General features: G+C 55.6%; 2 protein-coding genes across 13 annotated transcripts in view; one reads left to right on the plus strand and one right to left on the minus strand.

Moving 5' to 3' along the window:
- MAP4 (microtubule associated protein 4) overlaps positions 1-8,375 on the plus strand; it is a 141,969-nt gene extending 133,594 nt beyond the window's left edge. For all 8 annotated transcript variants that reach the window (XM_032182997.1, XM_032182994.1, XM_032183002.1 and 5 more), the window contains 4 exons: positions 2,153-2,234; positions 3,906-4,018; positions 5,922-6,099; positions 6,413-8,375. In XM_032182997.1, coding sequence (XP_032038888.1) covers positions 2,153-2,234; positions 3,906-4,018; positions 5,922-6,099; positions 6,413-6,417 — 378 coding nt within the window. In that variant the 3' untranslated portion in view covers positions 6,418-8,375. The remainder of the gene's footprint in view (positions 1-2,152; positions 2,235-3,905; positions 4,019-5,921; positions 6,100-6,412) is intronic.
- A 3,983-nt stretch (positions 8,376-12,358) lies between these two features.
- DHX30 (DExH-box helicase 30) overlaps positions 12,359-19,496 on the minus strand; it is a 32,274-nt gene continuing 25,136 nt past the window's right edge. For all 5 annotated transcript variants that reach the window (XM_032182989.1, XM_032182991.1, XM_032182990.1 and 2 more), the window contains 9 exons: positions 18,637-18,812; positions 17,399-17,605; positions 16,932-17,013; positions 16,235-16,428; positions 15,986-16,145; positions 15,563-15,720; positions 15,272-15,375; positions 14,968-15,107; positions 12,359-14,307 (listed from right to left, as the gene is read on the minus strand). In XM_032182989.1, coding sequence (XP_032038880.1) covers positions 14,072-14,307; positions 14,968-15,107; positions 15,272-15,375; positions 15,563-15,720; positions 15,986-16,145; positions 16,235-16,428; positions 16,932-17,013; positions 17,399-17,605; positions 18,637-18,812 — 1,457 coding nt within the window. In that variant the 3' untranslated portion in view covers positions 12,359-14,071. The remainder of the gene's footprint in view (positions 14,308-14,967; positions 15,108-15,271; positions 15,376-15,562; positions 15,721-15,985; positions 16,146-16,234; positions 16,429-16,931; positions 17,014-17,398; positions 17,606-18,636; positions 18,813-19,496) is intronic.

Raw genomic sequence — 19,496 nt, forward strand, 5'->3', positions numbered from 1 at the left:
GTTGAAAATTCAACCAAGGTGATTTGGAATTTACATCTGGTTTCTCTACCCTTTGGCTTTACCTGCTCAGATGGATCGGGAAGTGGTCAGAGATATGATACAAAATGTAAAACAAGGTGAGGGTCACACTGCCTCTGAAAACCTCTGGATCGAGCTTTGAGGTCTAAGATTTACTTGGCACCAGAGTCTGAGCATTTGGCTCTACAGATGCAAGCCCAGACATTTATCTCATCTCCCACTGCAAGCTGAAAACAACTCACATCAGAAATCTTACAAGAAATACACTTCCATTTAGGTATAATTGTTTGGATCCCTGGGTGAAATCATGAATAGTCATAACTGGGTAAGTCTACCCTTGCTGATGATAAACATTGTTTTAAAAAAAGAATTTGTATGAAATAGAGTCCAGTTCCAAGCAAACAAATACTCACATTATAAAAGCTTCAGTAACTGCACTAGCAGCCACTAAAAAAATGAAATTCAGAGGCCGTGATTTCATGTTTTTGGAGCGTCTGGTGTCTCTGAGTCAGGGTACAAGATACAGGGAACGACATAGCAGGAAGCTGAACCGTGCTGAGCAAACAAGGCATCATGGCTTTGACTCATCCCTCCTCACAAGTAATAGAGGATTCATGCTTCCTGAGAACCATGTGCTACAAATTATCGTGGCAGTTTTCAAAAAACCTTCAGAGTAATTTGTAAGTGAACAAATTCTTGTTCTGCTTTCTAATTTTCTCCGAAAAACAATTTGTGGCAGAACTGCTTGTGCACACGGGTGCCAGCTGGTGGTTGATGACATGGATGGAAAGGTTACATCCTCTTAACATTACTACCAAAAATAAAATAAAATAAAATAAAATAAAATAAATAAAATAAAATAAAATAAAATAAAATAAAATAAAAATAAACAACAACAACAAAAGACACACACACAAAATGCCTGTGGATTTTTCCCACAGAAAGTTTGATGCTAGACATTTCCACCTGACATTTCACGACTTTTCACTGGACCAGATGAGCTCCAGAGGTTTCTTCCAGTTAAATTATCCTACGACTGTATGAAATGAGAGATTTAGAAGGAGTTGTGCAGAGGTTAATTCCAGAATAGAGGAATCTTACATCCACCTGGAGCTGCAGGAGTGTCAGAAGTGGGGCTCTGTACAATTCACATACTGTCTAGAAGATCCAGGGGTCGGAGATGAAATCTTTTTAGAGCAAAAAGACATCAAATCTAAGACGTTTTGACTTCAGCTTTGTCCTACCTCAGAGAAGACACTTCTCCCCAAATTGAAACCAGTCCTGACGCACCGTGCTGTGACATTTGGCTCATTGTTGACTTGGAAGAAGATCACTTACCGAGTCATGAACATGTTGTGATTTCCTGAGTGCATCACCCTGTATTGTTTGCATGGGAGGTTTTCCAAGCTAATATTGGTCACTGGTACAATAAGATTGAAGGAAACAGTACTAGGAGAGAGCCATTTGGTCCTTCTTCAAGCCACTTGTTCTTTGTTCAAGCCATTTGTTCCACCAGGGCACGATGATCCTAGCTGGTGTCCTGTCCTTGGCAGGGAGGGAAGAGCACAGTGAGGAGGCTGGGAACAGACACGTTGAAAATGGTAGAGAAAAATAAGCTGGTGACACGTTTCTGGCCCTACAGCAAGGGTGGCCATGAGGGGATGGATGGATGGATAGATGGATGGATGGATGGATGGATGGATGGATGGATGGATGGATGGATAGATGGATGGATGTCCTGGTGACTCTGAAGCTGCCCAGGCCACGAGCAGAAAGTCTGGGGAACATGGCAATGAAACTGGCTTGTTTTGGTCCCTCTGCCGGTGTTTTTGGTTCCGTGGACATACCCATGAGCTCAAGAGTTGCTTCTGGTTGCTGGTCCTTCGTTAGCTTTTATCTGGTCTTGGTTTAAGGCTGTTCACATTAACCACTTGTGGCTGGTCCAGGCATTTAGTAGTGCTAAGGCCTTCTCTAGCATTGACGTGTGCTGGCTGGGCAATGGGTAAGGAAAAACCATCCAGAGGAGAAGGGGTGCAGATTCCCTAAGCCCGACTTGAGGTATGAGATGCTGCCTTGGCCTCCAGATTCCCAGGAAATGTTTCTTTGTGCTGAGCTGTTTCTTTTTGTCTTTTAGGTGCAGATCCAGAACAAGAAAGTTGACCTTTCCAAAGTGTCCTCCAAGTGTGGCTCGAAAGCGAATATCAAGCATAAGCCAGGTAGAAATTTTACCATTTCCTCATGATTTGTCTGCAGAAGCTGCAAGTCACTTAAATATTGCCCCGGATTGTGACTGAAATAGTTCAAGGGGTGTGTTGTTTTTGGGGTTATTTCTGGAAGTGCTACTTAGGTCCCTGCTGGCTTCTTGAGCAGAGGACATAAGGGATTTGTCGTGCCTGTGGAGGTGATCTACTGCTTTGATTTCATTCTTTTTCCACCCCGTTTGACAAAGCAGATACTTAGCACGACTGCTTGAGGAGTGAGAGAGCTTTGTTGGTGCTCCCGGAGGCTTTGGGGACCAAGGTGCCACAGAAGGATGCAGTAACTTCCCTCCAGGCCTTCAAGGCAGATACAGGGGACGTTTAGCCTTTAGTTCTGTAGCAGCTTCTGTCTGATAGACAACACTTTTGACTCTCTAACACCATATTATGGGATGGGCGTGCAGGAATTGTTTGTTCCCCGCTGAGAACCCAGCAGTTGCTCTCCTGTGAGTCCTGGGTTTCCCAACCAAGCCACGAGCAGCTTCCCACTCAGCTGGCGTGCCAGCAAGTCTCAAGTTCAGGCTGCCGTGGCTGCTGGCAGGTTGTTTGAGCTGTGCCTTTGTGGCATCCCAAAGCATGGCCAGCGTAGTGACTTCTGCAGGTGTGTCCATATCTGAGGACAGCTATCTGCACGGCAAGACTGGCAACCAAAAATTGGTGTGCGAGGGACAAAGTTCACTGACCAAAGCTGCAAATTCCCACAGGCCTGTCCCTGTCTGCTCCTGGGAGTTCCCTGCACCCTTTCTGCAGCCCCGTAGGCTGAAAGCTCCTTGCACACGGAGCAGCACGGTTCAACGCCTCCAAACGCTCCCGTTTGAGAACGTGGTGCCACCAGCATGACCTCTGTGTGCTCAGTAATAACAAGCTCCCTGCAACAAGGACTGCTCTTGTCCAGGGCTGATTAAAGCAGAGGAACCCGTCCAGAACTCTCTGTTGTCAAATGTTTTAACTGACCTTGATGAACCAAATCCGTTGGCTTCCACAACTGGCCAGGCAAAGCTGCTGGGTGTTTAATGATGGCACTGGGAAGCAAATTGTGCTCAGTAATATTTCAATAGTTTTCTGAGAAACCTACTGGAATACGGATTGCACGCACCTTATTAGTTTATTAACAGGAACTGCAGCACTCTAAACCCAGGGAAATCTTGCTGGTTGTTTTACTGACCTTCAGGTTCTCCTGAACCCGAGGCCTCTCTCCATTTCCCAAGCTTGGCTTCTCCCTGCTGGCGCTGCCATCCCCTGAGTGCAGGCAGGCAGTGGCACGAGGGTCTGTGTGTTGGGGAGGGAGCTGTCAGACCAGGCAGCCGTGCAACTGCTGGTGATGGAGTAGGAGTGGGAATCGTGAGCAAAAGCACACGGTGAAGGAAAAGGGGTAAAACATCTCCCAGCACCAGGGACTTCGCAGGTGGGCTGAGCTGATGGCAGCCTTGGCACGGGATGCAGACAGTGGGTAACTTGTAGGACGTGTGGCTGTCCCCACCTGACGGCACCTCCAGGGCTTTGCCCTGCAGCCCTGTGTGCCTGCACAGGTGGAAATTGCCAACCTGGGTCCCACCAGTTTTTGAACAGATCTGAAGTGGGACTCTTCTGGAGGCGTTGATAAACTCACCCCACGCGATCTTGTTCTAGGGGGAGGAGACGTCAAAATTGAGAACCAGAAGCTGAACTTCAAGGAGAAGGCCCAGGCCAAAGTGGGTTCTCTGGACAACGTGGGACACTTGCCAGCAGGAGGAACAGTGAAGGTGGGTGCAGCCAGCTCTGGTACAGCAGGGTAGGGTTTAAATTTGGTTCTTCTCCTTGTCCTGCTGTTCATGTAGCCCAGCCTCTCCACCCCCAGCCTTTTATAGCCATCGATTTATTGCTGTGGCCTCTGTTTTGTCAAGCCCAGGAGTAAGTATGAACTGAAAAGCAGAGAGCTGTGAGCCCACTCAGCAGCCTGCCTGAATGGGCTTCCTGCAGGGCTCGTACTGCCCCCCTGCATTTGCATCCTTCCTCTAAGAACCCGAGAGCAGGGATTGCTCTGTAAGCTGTCAGAGCTGCTGCATGTGGCCTGCTGGGACCTCTTCCCCCCCCTTCCCTCTTCCCCCCAGTAAAGCTGATGAACTCGGGGCACCCTGTGCTGGGAAATGGCACCTTGCAGCTCTCGGGAGCACTTCTCAGCCAGATTCTGCGCCGCAGCCCAGCCCAAAGGCCCTCGGTAGGAGGGCAAGAAAGGATCGTGTGTTCTTGTCAGTGTGATTCACTGCTTCTCCCCGCGAAAGCCTAACTCCAGCTGCCCCCCAGCCTCAGCTCTGCAGATTGTAGGTCTCGCTGCAGCAAGGAGACATCTGCTCTTCGGGGAGGGCAATTCCCCCGCTCGAGTGACCGCGTGATGGATGTGTGGGCCTGACCTGTCACGCCACGCAGTGATCAGAGCAGTGCTGGGGATTGCCTTTAGGTACACTCGCTTGTGCTGGGGCTTTTCTGTGAAACACCGCTGCTTCCGAATCGCCTGCTGGCCCCAGCAGCAGCAAAACCAATCCCGTGCTCCAGCGTCACAAATGGGACTCTGTCCCCCCAGCAGGAGCGCCCGGCGGAGGTGCAGAACCTCCCCCTACCCACCGGCTGCCCTCGGCTGCCCCCGTGGCTTTGTTCCAGCACTTTTGTGTCACGGCAGGGCCTCGGGCTCGGCTGGCTTGAGCCATTGTGTTAAATGCTGCCTGCCCTTGGAAGAAATAAATAATCCCTGTCCTGAAGGGCAGCAGAGCTCACGAGGGTATTTAGTTCGTGCTCAGCCGTCCCCACCTCAAGGCGAGAGGGGGCTGCCAGGGTGTTTGGGGACACTGTGGGACTCTCCAACCCTTTATGTAAAATTCAGCCTGGGCTCAGTGAAGAGCTGGAGGTAGCTGTAGAGTACCCGGTGTGTTGGTAGGGACGGGGAGCTTTCTGTGCTGAATCCTGGCTCTTCGGCGTGCTGGAGGCTGCTCTCTGCTTTAAGGAGGGTTGTCGTGAACCTGCTAAAATCTTCCCTGTTCAGAGCTAGCCTGCTTTTCCCGCTGTCTCCACGGGTGCAGAGTCTGTCCGTGGCACTCTCACCCATTTCTTTCTGTTAGCTCTGGCGTTGAGCCTTGATGCAGACACCAAAGCATTTCCCCACTGCACCCCCCAGCCCCCAGCCAGCGCAGGTCCTCGAGGGTCCAGCATCCTCCTACAAACCCGGGGTTGGGATCCACGTATCCTTAGGGTCTGCTGCATAAAGGCACCCACACAAAGCATTCTGCTTCACTGGGATCTGCTCAACCCCCCTGCTTGCTCTCCACCCCGTAGCTCGCTGCCCTGTTACCTGCCCTGCCTCTGTCTCTCCTCCTTCCTCACCCAAGTGTTACGGGGGCTGAGCTCCTACCCCGTGGCCGTGCTGGGATGAGCTGGCAGGGACAGCTCGGTGCCACCAGGCCATGGGTGCTGGGGCACTGGGAGCCAGCCAGGACGGCGCCTTTCCGGGGAACCGAGGGGGTCGCTGCCTCCCCCCAAAAAAACCCCGGTCCCCGCGCGCGTCTCGGCAGCTGGGGAGGGCAAAGGGGGCTCGGGGGAGCCACGTTTCCTCCCCCAGCCCCATTTTTGATCGACTCGTCCTGTCGTCCTCCCCACCCCGTTGTCTCCTTGTAGGCTGAGGGGAGCGCGGAGCCAGGGCAGCTCCCGCCAGCCCCTCAGAACGGAGAGGTGCCGGCGGCCCCGGCAGGCAGTGAGATGCGGGAGAATGGCGTAGGGCCGGCAGTGCCCACTGCCCTGGGCGGTGGTGACCAAAGGGAAATTCAGAGCTTCGAGACTCAGATACAAGAAACAAGTAAGTGCCTGTGCCTTCTCTCTACGCACTCTGCCGGGTGGGACGGGGAGAGCACTGCAGCAGGGGCAGAGCAGCCGCCCGGGAGCACCGGTCACACCGCTGTAAGCTGAAAAGTTGAACTGTTTTGTATCGATGTCTGCAGGGTTTCTGCCTTTCTTTTAATTGAGAAAATTGCCTTTTATCTTCCAGGCATCTAATGATGACATTATGGTATCGTCTTCCGTTCCCCTCCTGTCCCTCCCCCCCCCCCACTCTCCTCCTCTTTTCCTTCTCCCGACCCTTCCCCTTCTCACCTGCCCTTGTGTCGCTGCAGATTGAATCTCACAAGCTGACGTTCCGTGAGAAGGCCAAGGCTCGAACAGACCACGGAGCGGAAATCGTCGTCTCCAAACCCCAAAACCTTTCCAGCAGCACCTCCCCCTGGCGTAGCACATCCGTCAGCGAGAGCCTGGGCTCGGTCGCCTCCTTGTCACCGCTGCAACAGCCAGCTCCCCTTGCAGCGCTTTCTCAGCAAGGCTTGTGACCCCCTCCCCGCCCCGTCTCCCTCGCTCTCCCCCCCCCAGTAACGCAGCTTGGCTCTCTTAACCCGGCGTCTGGCTTCAGGTGGGAAGGGGACAGCGTTTAGCAGGGCTAGCGTCCCTTTCGGCGGCGCTGCCTCTCGGCTCGGCGCCGTCTGGGCGGCTGTGGGCACGGGAGCGTCCTGGCCGCGCACCCCCTGCCCGAGCGTGGCAGCTTTTGGGCCCTTTTGGGGCTGGGAAGGGCTTCGCTCCCTCTCCTCGCCTCGTCCCTTTGGCTTTTAGGAGGACCCTAGAGGGAGTGGTGGCCGTGTTTCGGGGTCGGCACCCAGCCCACGGCCGCTGTCCGGGGCTGGCGAGCGGAGGTTCGGGGAGAAGCGCGCCCACGCTGCTGGTGGCTGAAGCCAGGCCAGAGTTAACAGGGATAAGCTGTGATCTTTCTTTCTTTTTAAGAAAAAAAAAAACCTTTTCCTCCTTGCTGCTTCAGTTTCTGCTGCCCCTGTTTGATGATGATATATATTATACACACACGTTAGGCTGTTTTAACTGTTGACTTTAGCCTTTTATTCTTTGTGACAATGTGTTGATGATTTATCGTGCTACCAACCCATGCTAAGTTTCCTTTTTCTCTTTCCTTCTTTTCCTAACCGTAGGAGAGTAGAGACATTAACCGCTGCTGCAGTGCTGGCTTCTTATTGACATATCCAGCAATTGTAACTTTTTGTTGTTGTTTTTTTTTTAATATTTTAAAAACGATGGAGCAAAATTCATGGGATTAAGCCATGTCTGAAATGAAAGGCACAAGAATGTGTTAAAGGAAAACTCCTTGCTGTAACAGATCAGATGAAGCCTGTGTTGACTGCAACGAGTCGAATCGATGCTCGTAAAAAAAAAAAAAAAAAAAAAAAACCTCCTGTAGGGCCAAACCACCAGCCCTAGAGGATGCCGTAGCACCTTCTGTGGCTTAGCAAGGCAAAGACGGTTTGTTTATTTATTAACTCGCACAGCCAAAGCCCTGGCTGTTTTTCCAGCCGGGGCCCCGAGGTCTGGAGGAAGGGCAGGAGAGGCTGCTTTGGCGGTGGAGTTGCAGGTTAACGCAGGCCGGGAGTTCTGAGGCAAGCAGGTGTGTGGTGCGTGTGGCGTTTTAACCGGGGCTGACGGCTGGGGAACCACGCCGTCAGGCTGAACGGCGCTGGCGGGGGCCGCGGGGAGGACGGGGCGGCCACCCTGCGCCCGGGGCACGAGGAGGGGGTCGCGGGACGTCTGCGGAGGGCTGGAGATGGGGGCAGCGCCCCGCTGGGGCCGGCAGGTTTGTAGGGCCAGGGAGCTGCAGCTCTGACTCGGGAGGGGATGGCTAGACGTTAGCTCTTTGAGGCTCTCGAGCTCCTCGTTTGATGTTGCAAATGACACTAAAAAAAAAAAAAAAGAAATGTAAATAAAAAAAAAAAAAAAGAAAGAAGCGTTCTTGGGTCGTCAAACTAATTTAAAGCAAAAAAAAAAAAAAAAAAAAAAAAAAAAGGGCGGAGTAACAAAACACTGGGATCAAAGTCAACTGAACCAGGCGTGTGCTAAGGGGGAGCTGATCAAAGGAGGGGACAGAGGGAAGCCTGCAGCTTCTCATGCTTGTGGGAATATTTCTTTGGGAAAGCCGACAATGACACGATAACCCGGAATCTGTATTTACACACAAAGATTCTTATTGCACTTGTATTTTTTATATTAAAGTTTGCATGATTTCTAATAAAATGGCATTAAAATGTACTAGTTTGCATCAAAGTCGTCTGCTAGTTTCATAAGTGCTTTTTCCTCTGAATACAAATTTAAATAAGCAATGCAGATTTGCACCTGAAAGGGGCGGTTATATATACCCCAGAAAACTCCCACTGCTTCCCTTCCTCCTCCCCTCCTCCTCCTCATCACCTCCACCACCACCCCCTCTCCTCTCCTCTCCTCCCCTCTCCCCTCCATGCCACAACCCTCGAATCCCAAGGCCGGGGAACGCCACAGCCGTGCGGTGCCGTGCGGTGCCCCATGTCCACCACCACTCCAGGCACCCGGCTCGAGGAGCCAGCACCGACACCCCGGGGACCCTCCTGCTCCCCCTGTCCCATGGATGGCTCCGCGCAGAGAAAAGCTGGAGGTGCCCGGGGAGCCCCCGCCCGTGGGTTAACGCCGCCGGCTGCAGGGGTTTTTGGCCCCATTACGGGGCTGGGGTGGAAACCTGCTGCCTGGCGAGCGTTCCCCGAGCCGTGCCGGGCTGCCTGAAACCCTCCAGCTGGTCCCGTGGCCTCCGACCACCCGGTCACCCGCATGCAGCCCCCGGTATATATCACTGCCCCTTCGCTGATGCTTCCTTCTTTCTCTTATTGCTAAATTCTGAACACCAGCTAGAGCTTGTCAATCTGGTGATGGTTGGTTGGCGTTCCAGCGCTTGAAACGAGGGGAAGGTTGACGGAGAGGGAATCGGGAGAGCAGGCTCATGCCCTCCGCAGGGCAAGGCGCAGACTTTTCTTCCTGAAGCAATAACGGGCACAGGCGTGCTCGGGGCTGGTGCAGGCAGGGGCCGGGCAGAGCCGCGTGCGCCAGGAGGGGACGCAAAGCGTGGCGGTGGCCTTGGGCAACCAGAGGTGGGCACCAAAACGCCGCGTCCCCCCCTTGCCGCGCTGCCCTGGGCGAGCGAGGTGAAGCTCAGGTGGCTCCCAGCTGCCCGCGGCTTTGTCCTGGTCTTAGTTCAGGTGCGGCGGTAGGAAGGCGAGTGGCAACATTGCACTTTATCTCCTGGGACTGCAAAAAAAAAAAAAGCAAGCGAAACCCGCACACCTTGCAAAGGGACAGCAATGGCACCTTCTCCCCGCTGCGTTGCTTTGTGTGACCGGCTGCTCGGCTCGGGGCCCCGCGGGGGTGCGGAGGCGTTCAGGCTGCTCAGCCCCCCCCAGCACCTCCCGGCCAGCTGCGAACCGATGGCCCCGTGCCTCTGTGCCACTTTCTCTAACACTTGTTGTGCCTGTGTTTAGCTGACAAACTAAGTCCAGATACATTAGCTTGGTGTGTTGTTGTTGTTGTTGTTTTGTTTTTTGTTTTTTTTTTTTTTCTAAGACAGCTTCAGTTTCAATGTTTTTGTTTTAAATTTTGTTTTAAGGAAATGGCTGTATATATGGCTAGCCTGGGAAGAGATCGGGGTGTGGTGAAATGACTTCAGTTTCCTATCTGGAGAGATGGGAGTGAGCTGGTTGTTGCTGAGACCTTAAATGAGGGTTGCGGAGAAGCTGCTGGCTGGGCACAGCAGGGGAAGGAGCTGTGTTTGCCACCAGCTTGATCAAGGGCTAGCGGTAGCAAATGCTCTTGGGGAAGAAAAAAATAAGTTGTGGTCTGACTGAGATGCAATTTGCCTGTAGATGTCCCTGGCCTGAGATGCCTCGGGTGGGCCCTGGCTTTCTCTGCAGCTGTGCGTGGTGCTTTGTGCTCTGGAGAAGGGCAAGGAGGGAAGGATGGGCTCGGGGGTGCAGAGCAGCTGCTTGGCTCCGATGAGCCCAGCTGGGAGAAGTCAGGCACGGTGGGCTCAGGTGCCGCAGGGTGTGCTGGAGCCGGCTCCCACCTCACATTGGGGCAGGGTGGGCAGCAAAGCCTTGTCCAAAGCGCTTGGACATGGCACGAGTTGTCTTGGAGCCGGCTGAGCTGCAGAAGCGATGCGCAACCAGGCAGGGGCTGCTCGGCTGCTGGCACCTGGGGGGTGTCCCCCTGCATATCAGTGGCACGTGCAGTTACTTTGGGGCTTTTTATACTGTAAAAATACATTCACGTAACCGAGCGTGCAGGCTTGAGGCCACAGGAGCAGGAGGACGGGAGCCGCAGCCACTTTGCTGCTGCGCCCAGCGCGCGGCCTCCCCTCGCGGGTCGTCGTCCTGACCGCAAACTGAATGTAGTTTTTCTACGCTGACCCCGCTGTTGTCCCCGCGTGGGTGTGTGAGTGGGCTCTGGGCCCCTCTCGTGTTCGTGATGTGTAGGCAGAATTCCTCGGCAGCAGCTCGGTGTTCGCAGCCTCTGGGCCTGGGCGCTGAGGGGTGGGCAGGGCCCCGCGGCAGCGGGGGGAGCAGTGGAAGGCAGGCTCTGTCGCTTCTTCCTCCTCACCACCCACGTCCTGCTTAGAGTCAGCAGTTGCCTTTGAAATCCCCCTCTCGCACGAGTCTCGCTGGCCACCAGCTGGTGTCTCGAGTATGATCAGACACGAGACTCCCGTCCAGCACCTTTGTGACCTTCCCGCTCCAGCATTCAGCATTGCCTGCAGCTTCAGCTACCCCGTAACATAGGTACAAGGCGTACAGACGTAGTGGGGGAATAACAGCCCGTGGGAGGAGAGCGGGGTGGACCGGGAGGGCAGTGGGGGGGCGAGGAGCTCAGAGCGCAGGACCCGGGAGGCCTGACCCTGGCTCTCGGCTCCCCCATGGCCTTGGGAAGCCGCGGAGCCTCCCTGCCTCAGTTTCCCCATCCACAAAGTGGGGACGATCACGACTTCCCTCACCGGGCTGTTGTGAGGCGTGAGCAGCGTGCAAAGCGGTGGCTAAACGTGAAGTATTCTCATTATTTTGTGTCATAGGATTACTCAGCAGGGGCACCGACTCCTCGGTGCCGCCCGGCTGTGGCGGAGCGCGGCGCCAGCGTTACCTGTACCGAGGGGGGCACTGAGGGAGGGAGCAGCGGGCTGGGGCGGGGGGGTCTTGCATGGGGGTGAGGCCTGGGAGAGGGAGCGGGGGGCAGCGCCCCTCCTGCCACGGCCTGGATTCGTAGCGGGTTGCTTCTGCCTTGTGTCACCCTCCTCTGAGGGCTGTACGACTGTCTCCTTAGCAACATTTCCTGATTTGATGTTGTGATTATTATTACTATTGTAAAGGGTTGAAATAAAGCTTCTAGATGTTCCTCCTCAGCATGGCGTGCCTTTGTGGGGGCCCGGGGAGCACAGAGGAAGGGGTGAAGGGGCTGGGGTGGGTGTGGGGGGAGCCTGGGAGCAGCCCGGCCCTGCTGCTCCCCGGGGAGTTTTGGCTTCTGCCCAGCCCCGGGGGCTGCGGGTGCAGCAATGGCCAAGGGTGGGGGTGAGGCTCCATCCACAGCTGTGAATGGAGAGCCCTGAGGAGCTGCTCTCCCCAGCACACACACAAAAAAAAAATCTTTTTTCTACCTTTCCTCACCAGGATGCAGTCAAGCTCAGGGTGCTGCTGGCTGGGTGTATCAGGGGGTGGGGAGGGAAGAAGGCTTTTCCTGAAGGCGCTCTGCATAGAGCCACAGAGGGGTCTGGGTGGGAAGGGACCCCAAAACCCCCCCCCATGGCCACCCCCTGCCCCCAGGCTGCCCCCAGCCCCATCCAGCCTGGCCTTGGGCACTGCCAGGGATGGGCTTTGCCTTCCCCTGGTGCTTGGTGCCCCTGGGGCGGTGCCACATGAGGCCAAGCAGGGGCAGGGCTGGGATCTCCCTTGGGGTCTCCCTTGGGGTCTCCCTTGGGGTCTCCATGCCCCTCTCCCAGCTCCAGCCTTTGGGCAGCCACCGAAAGCGAATCAATGAAAAGAAGGAAGAGGACAGAGGCGGTTACTACTCTATCCCTTTTTATTGTCTTTAATCTATGTTGTAAAAAGATCCAGTATCACATAACAGCCACTGAAGTATCCCAATATCACACTAGTTCTGAACCATTTAGACAATAGCTTAGTCTTTTTTTTTTTTTTTTTTTTCTTTTTTTCTTTTTTTTTTTTTTTAAACCTGCTGGAAGGGAAAAAAACCATACTGCCCATTATACAGGCCAAAAGAAACAAACACTGGTCAAATAATAGTGACAACCTCAAGCAAGTGAAATGAAGATGAAAAGTTTCGAGTGAACACAGGCTGCAGGGCTCCGACCGCCCGCGGGAGGCCGGCGGCTCCAGGAGGGCAGAAGCGGCCCCGAGCCCCCGCCACCCCCTGCCCTGCCCTTGTGCTTTTCACCCACGGCCGCTGGAGCCCCGGGGCTCCCGCACCCCCCCGCTGCAGTCCCTCAGTTCAGATGGCAGGGGCACAGCTCCGTTAATTAAAGCCCATGACGAGTAAATTAAATCTTAGTAGAAGAACAAGTGGCAGAACCAAAAGGTGGCCCCAGCAGCAGGCAGCCCCCGGCCCCAGCGCGGCCGGGACCCCCCCTTTGCCATCGCCCACACCTGCAGGAGCTCGGCCCCTTCCTCCCCCAGCAGGGCACAGCCGCGTGCCCGGCTGGGGCGCTCCCCTCGCCTTGATTTCAGATACAAAGAGCATAAGAAATGGTGAATAAAAACAAAGAATTCCCGGGCCCTGCGACCGCCGTTTGCTCAGCTGCTGGGCACAGCAGTGGCAGCGCCTCCCTCCAGCACCGCGCCCCCGCGGGCACAGCCCCTCGGCTCCCCCAGCGCCCGCTTCGCGTTCCTCCGTGGCACTGTCCCGCCCGAGGTCCCACATGCGTTACGAACATCAACGAAGCCTCACAACAGCCCTGTGAGGTAGGTCACTGTCTGCATTTGACAGGGGATCCAAGGCAAAGCTGGGATTAAACTCCAGAGCTCTCCTTTAACGCCGTGCCTGTCACAATCCTCCTTCCACAGAAATATGGTCCCTGTTCATAGAAAACAAAGAATTTTGTGCCTGTGCTCCCGGCCTGCTGCAGGAGAAAGCGCTCACAGGCAGACTGGCATCTACAATCACGTCCTGTGTTGCACAAGTTACAGGGATCCGGCCTCCTTGACGTAGGGAGAACAAGAAATAATAATAATAATAATAAAAAAAAAAGGAAAGTAATAACAACGCAAGAAGACAAAAAGTACAGGCAGATCAGGAACAACGAGTCACATCTCACACTCATAACGCCACGACTGCGCTCGCGCTGTGGGGCGGCAGGGCCCCGCTGTGAGGCTCGGATCCCGCGTGGAACAAACGTCGCCTCCGGCACCTTCGGGGCTTCCTCCCCTCCGACGTCCTCGGGGCACGGAGGGGTGCGAGGAGGAGATCTCCACCCTGCGCCGCTGCATCCACGCTCTGCCCGGCCCCCGGCGCAGGCACAGGCGAGCCGAGGCATCCGTCCTCCTCTGGAGCCCGGAGTAGCTCTCGAACCAGAGCTGCTCCTGCCCGGCCCTGTGGGGATGGGGCGGAGGACGGCCGGCAGCAGCCGTGTCCTTGCTTTCCAGTTCCAGTTCAGGGACTGACGCCGTCGGAGCGGAGGAGGTGGGGGGTCCACGAGGCTGGCCGCAGGGTCCATCGGCGCTCGCAGTCCGTCCCAGGCGGCGCGACGCTGGTTCTTCCTACACGGTGCCCATGCACGGAGCCGACAGCAGGAGATTCAGACAACATTAATCTTCTAGGATGGAGAGAGATGACTTCACAAGGGATAAATAGAACTTTTATTTAAATAAACATTTGTGAACATCTTTATACAAATTACAAGTCCCCACACAATCCTCCAGCTCCGCCTAAGCGCCAAAGCTGCCAGGAGGGCCTTTGAGCAGATCCACCAGGATGTCGAGCAGCTGGCTGTGCTGGTGGTGCAGGTCCCCGGGGATGGCTGCCATCTCATAGCACAGGCACGTCTCCACCATCTTGGAGAGCGACACGCGGAAATCACGCAGGAGGCGGATGGTGTAGGAGTCTCCCTCCAGCACCAGGAGGTCGCTGTCTGTCAGGGAGACTGTTGCTCGCCAGCCATCATCTTGGTGGGGAGAAGAGAGCGGGTGAGAAGCAGGCAGGGTGAGGAGCTGTTCTGGTGCTGTCCGCTCCACCAGGGGCAGCGCAGGTCCACCCCACGCTCATTTCAGCCCCGTCTGGGGGATTTATCGGGCCAAAGCGTTCCCCCAAAAGCCTGGCAGAGCTCTGACCCATCACACCGGGATCCTTCCCCGCTTCCCACAGCTGACAGCCGATGGCACAGCGTCTGTGCTCTAGGGCTGAGCCCAACTGTGGCAGCACCCAAACCCCAGGGGCTAAAACAACACACGCCAGGCTCCCTCCCAGTCCAGTTTCCTTCCCGGTGCTGGCTGAAGACCAGCCCGACACCTCCTTCCCCAAGGATGAGCCTCCAGGCAAAGCTTGCTCAGCCTGCCTTTGGCTCGGTTACCTCCCTGCAGAGCTACTGCCGAGAGCAGCTCACAAATGACTGCGTTTGTGGGCCCAGGACAACAAAACAACACCCAAATCCAAAGCAAAAGGCTCAAAAAGCAGGGTGAGAGCTGGCCAAGAAGGCCGAGCTGCTACGCAGTGGAGACCAGGGGTAGCCAAGTCACAGCCCCTCCAGCTGCGGTCCTTATGAAGGAAGAGGGTGCCTGGGGTGGCAGCAGCAGCACGAGGAGGTGCAGGTGTCTGCAGCACTCACCTCGGACGTGGATGTCTGTGTCGGTCATGAGCAGCACAGCCAGCGGGTGGACCTGCGAGGAGTCCCGCACAAACACGCCGCCGTTGGACTTCACGGCCATGAAGTACGTTAGCCAGCGGCTGTACAGCTTGGAGGCCTCCCTGCAGAGGAGAAGAGCTTCGTCAGGCACAGCCAGAGGTGTTTCACGCTCCGGTACAGGCACACGAGCCTGAGGCACTGCCAGGGTCCTCAGCACAGCCCAGTGGTGCTGGGAAGCCAAGCGCATGGAGCCACCACTCCCTGTTCACACACGTGGGCCCCTCACCTGTTGATCGTTGACTTGTGGAGCAGCACGGTGCCCGCCTTTGTCCGGTAGGCGTAGCTGTTGGGTTTGAACTTCCCTTGGCGGGTCACTTTGCCTTGTCTCACCTGAAACAAGAGCAGCTCAGGCACCTGCACAGCGAGCAGGCACTGCCCACCAGCAGGCCAGCCCAAGTTTCCCCTCAACTGTCTCAAGAGAGCACAAGATTCGTGTCACTGGCACCTCCACGCCTCCCTGCGCTACCCACAGCGACCAGCAAGCCCGGGAGAGCGACTGCAGAGCGGGAGCCGGTACCTGGATGAGGTTGGGGTAGAGCCCAGCCATGAGCACTCCCTTGACCAGTTCCTCCTCCTCACTGTACTGGTTACATACGGAGGAGGGCATGGTGCAGTCGGACGGGGACGACACCAGGAAGGCTTCGTAGAGGTTCTCCGAGAACTGCTTGACAAGGCCTGCGGGGAGGAGACGGCACCAGTGAATCACCCACCACAAAGTGACCTCAGCAGGGGAGCTCCAGCTCCAGCCTCAGCACCAGGACAGGAGGAAAAATTCCTGCCTGGGGCCTCCCCAGGGCTGTATCTGGGTTCCTGAGAGCCAGCAGCAGAACTCGCACCCACCCCAGGATTTGTCTGCCCAGCATCCCCATTCCTGCACCGTGCCCTTCCCCAGTGCTTCGGCCTCTTCAGGGGAAGGAAGGGAGAGGCCTCAGAGACTCACCGTTGATGAAGCGAAGGCTGGGGCCATACAGGTAGTAGTCCTGCAGGTAATTATCCCTGGCACGGCTGTCTCTGCGCCTCAGCACCTCCTCCCAGCCCGCCACAGCTCTGACAAAGGCGAGGTGATCGCTCCCGCTCTCCCGGCTCAGAACAGCCTTGGCCTGGGCGACAGACACGCGGGGTGAGTCAGGCAGCAGCCCCCTCTCCCCCCGATTTTTCTGCTTTCCTTTTATCTAGGAGGGCTCCTCACCTTGTCCACCTCCGCACGGTTTTGCAGGCTGCTGCTGAAGGGGTCCCGGGTGAGGCAGGACACGATGACGAGCAGGGGGTGGAGGCAGCGGTAGATGGAGGCCAGGACGATCGCCTTGGCCAGCCGGGGATCCGTGGAGATCTGGGCCAGGCGTTTGCCCAGCGTGGTGAGGGCTTCTCGCTGGTCCAGCACTCCTGCAACAGAGCCGCCCACGAGGGCACAGCCGTCAGCTCCAAGGGGGCCAAAAGGGGCAGCCAGCCAATTTTGGGAGCTGCCAGGACAGCCCTCCCACCAGGCTGGTGTGACCTGCCCAAGAGGCACACAGCACAGGCACCCAGAACCTCCCACCCCCAGGGTGAAGGACCTGAGACCAGAGAAGAGGCTGGGACAGCCAAATGATGACCAACGTGACCCCAGATGTAGACCCCTGGTCACAGTTCTTTCTCTGTGCCTCCAACTATTATTATTTTTTTTAATTTGGAAAGTTCTCTCTACTCCTTGAGCAGAGCCACGTGGGAAATAAAGCAGCACCACAAGGCGTGCAGTTGGAGAAGCCCCCACCAGCTGCCATCCCTATCGAGGGACAATCCTGCCCAGTCCATCCCGCGGGATCCCGTGCCAACTCTCACTTCCCACGTTCAGACAGCAAACCCCTTTGTTTCCGTCACGCCCACACCAGGACACAGCCTTAGCTCACCGATCTCCTGCAGCAAGATCACTGCTTCATCCACAGCTTTGATGTCAGGGCTGTCCAGAGCCTTGGACAGAAATTCAACCGCCTGCAACACACAATGGAGAATGGGGAGTGGGGGGGAAGGCACGTTTCCCAGACCAGAGAGCGGGAGAGCCTCCAGGAGCCCACTGCTCTGCCCCACGGCCACAAGTTCCCCTCCTCGTACGCCTACAGCAATATGAGCTCGGTCCTCTCCATCTCTGCACAGTGCCTTTTAGACACACTCTGTGATCTAGATAAGCTACGTTACGTCCTGGTCTTAACTTCACTAGAAAGCAGCGCGTTTAGGAAAGCAAGAACTAGAGTCAGCAGCGTCTTGGGTTTTTCCTACTCGTGTTTGTGGTCAAATCTCATCTCTAGAACTGGCACCAGGCAGATCGCATTCTGCTGGCTCAGTCAGATGCAGTCTTGCAGGCGTGTATTGTGCTTACTGTTTTTTCTGGCATGTGGATCTTGGCCTGAACCACCAGGTTCTCCAGTGGGGTGCGTAGGATCTCTGGAACCTGGTAAGTTGGCATCTTGTCCAGGCGGCTGCGAGGGAAGAGGTGATAGGCAAATCCTGACTGGCAGCGGCCAGCACGCCCCCGCCTCTGCACGACGTTCGACTTGGACACCCACACAGTCTCCAGGCAAGACACCTGGAGAAGGAGGAGAAGAATTAGGTGTGGAAACTCTCACAGCTCTGTCTGCTTTGAACGGAGCCTCCCACCTGGCCCACGGACCTCGGGAATTCCTCAGGACCAGTCAACCACGCTGCTAAAGGGGAAGAGAAACCCTTGCTCTTATTATCCTGCATCCTGCAGTGCTGCTGGCAGAGGCCTGAGCCGCTCAGCACATGGGTGAGACCTGGATGCCACCTGCTGGATGCTGGCCTCGTCTCCACACCGCAGCACCCTGGGCCTGGTCCCAGCCTCCTGCTGCAGGCACAGACACTGCGGGGCCTGCTGGGAACTGCCCTGCGAGATGAACTGGGTTAAAACTGGGCAAATATAAAAAAGCCTGCTTTAAAACTAGATCTGTTCCAAGGCATGAGTCATCACCTGGCCCTGGGAGACGTTCTGACACAGGGAAGGGAAGGGGCAGCAGTACACAGCCAGGATCCCTCCCGCCAAGAGCAGCGGTGGCACAGCTGCCTTCAGGCTGTGACAAAAACGGACTCCCAGGGAGCTTTGTAAGGCCTGATGCCACCAGAAACGCAGCCTGAGCACTGCACCACCCCTCTTACAGCTGACTAAAAAGCTCAGCAGGGTCAAGACGGCTTCAAAGGAGCAGCACCCAGTAGGTCAGAGCTGCCTTGGTTGGGTAAAAGAGGCTTATGACAAAACCATAGAAAAAGGCAGAGGAAATGGAAAAGCTACAAACGTTAAGGGTGTTAAAGAGAGCTGGGAAGTGATGGGATTTGCCTGAAATTTCTTTGAAGATACCAGGCTCCTGCCTGTTCAGCAGAAGCTGCTGAGAAGCCTGGCAGGGAACTTGCTGAAGGCAAACGCTCTGAACGATGAGTCAGAAATCAGGCCGCAGACAGGGACACGGGGCCAGCACCCCAGGGGCCGAAAGGGAAGTGGTTACCATCCCCTTCTGTGGTTTCTCAAACGCGGCTCTGAAAACATCCACGAGCTCCAGCACATCCCAAAGGCACCCAGCAGAGGCGAGAAGGGATCATCAGTACCTTGGTCTTTAGGTCGTAGCGCTCCTCCTTGTGCGTGCCGCTGTCCACCACGTGGACGATGTCGTTGATGGTGATGGAGGTCTCGGCGATGTTGGTGGCCAGGACGATCTTCCTGACGCCGGGGGGAGGCCGCTGGAAGATGTTTTGCTGGTCCATCATGGGGATGTTAGAGTGCACTGGGAGATAAAAACCATCAGTCAGCCCTGCCCTGCCTCAGTGCTTTGCCGTAAAGGCCAGGGTGAGCCAAGATCCTCAGCCCTCCTGTGCCATCAGCTCCCACTTCCAGAAATATGGGGCAGGGAAGCCACTCGTAATGCCACCAGCCACTGTCAGCAGTTTCCTGCCAGACAGACCTCGGGGAAAAAAGAAGCAAGTGAAATAAAACGTTCACACCACCTCTGAACCCCTCCTACTGCATGGAGGTGAATGGCACCACCAGAATATCTGTGTCCCACTCTCTTCTTCCAGAGTCCAGTTCTGTGGCTTCCCCTTTCCAAAAGGTCTCTGGGGCAGGGGGATGGGGTACCCTCAACGTGGTCTGCTCTAACTTTCCAAAAATGATCTTTGACAAGGGCCTATAACTCTATGATATCAGATTTTCCACACTACAGATCGGTGATGCAGAGAAATTCCCACCAACTGCCCCAAACAGCAGGGGAGCAGAAGAACGTGCAGTTTGCACAGAAAAACACCTGCGTTTTTTTAGCAGCTGAGCCGTTCAAATTCACACCCCTCCTGACCTTATTTGACACTGAATAGGGAAGACTGTTAAAAAACAAAGAACCAAACCAACCAAAAATTCTTTGAAGCCTCGCAGGGTAATCCTGGCTTTGGTTTTACATTTCCCTCCCGGGATGCAG

This window comes from Aythya fuligula, chromosome 2 (genome assembly GCF_009819795.1).
Source record: "Aythya fuligula isolate bAytFul2 chromosome 2, bAytFul2.pri, whole genome shotgun sequence".
NCBI lineage: Eukaryota > Metazoa > Chordata > Aves > Anseriformes > Anatidae > Aythya > Aythya fuligula.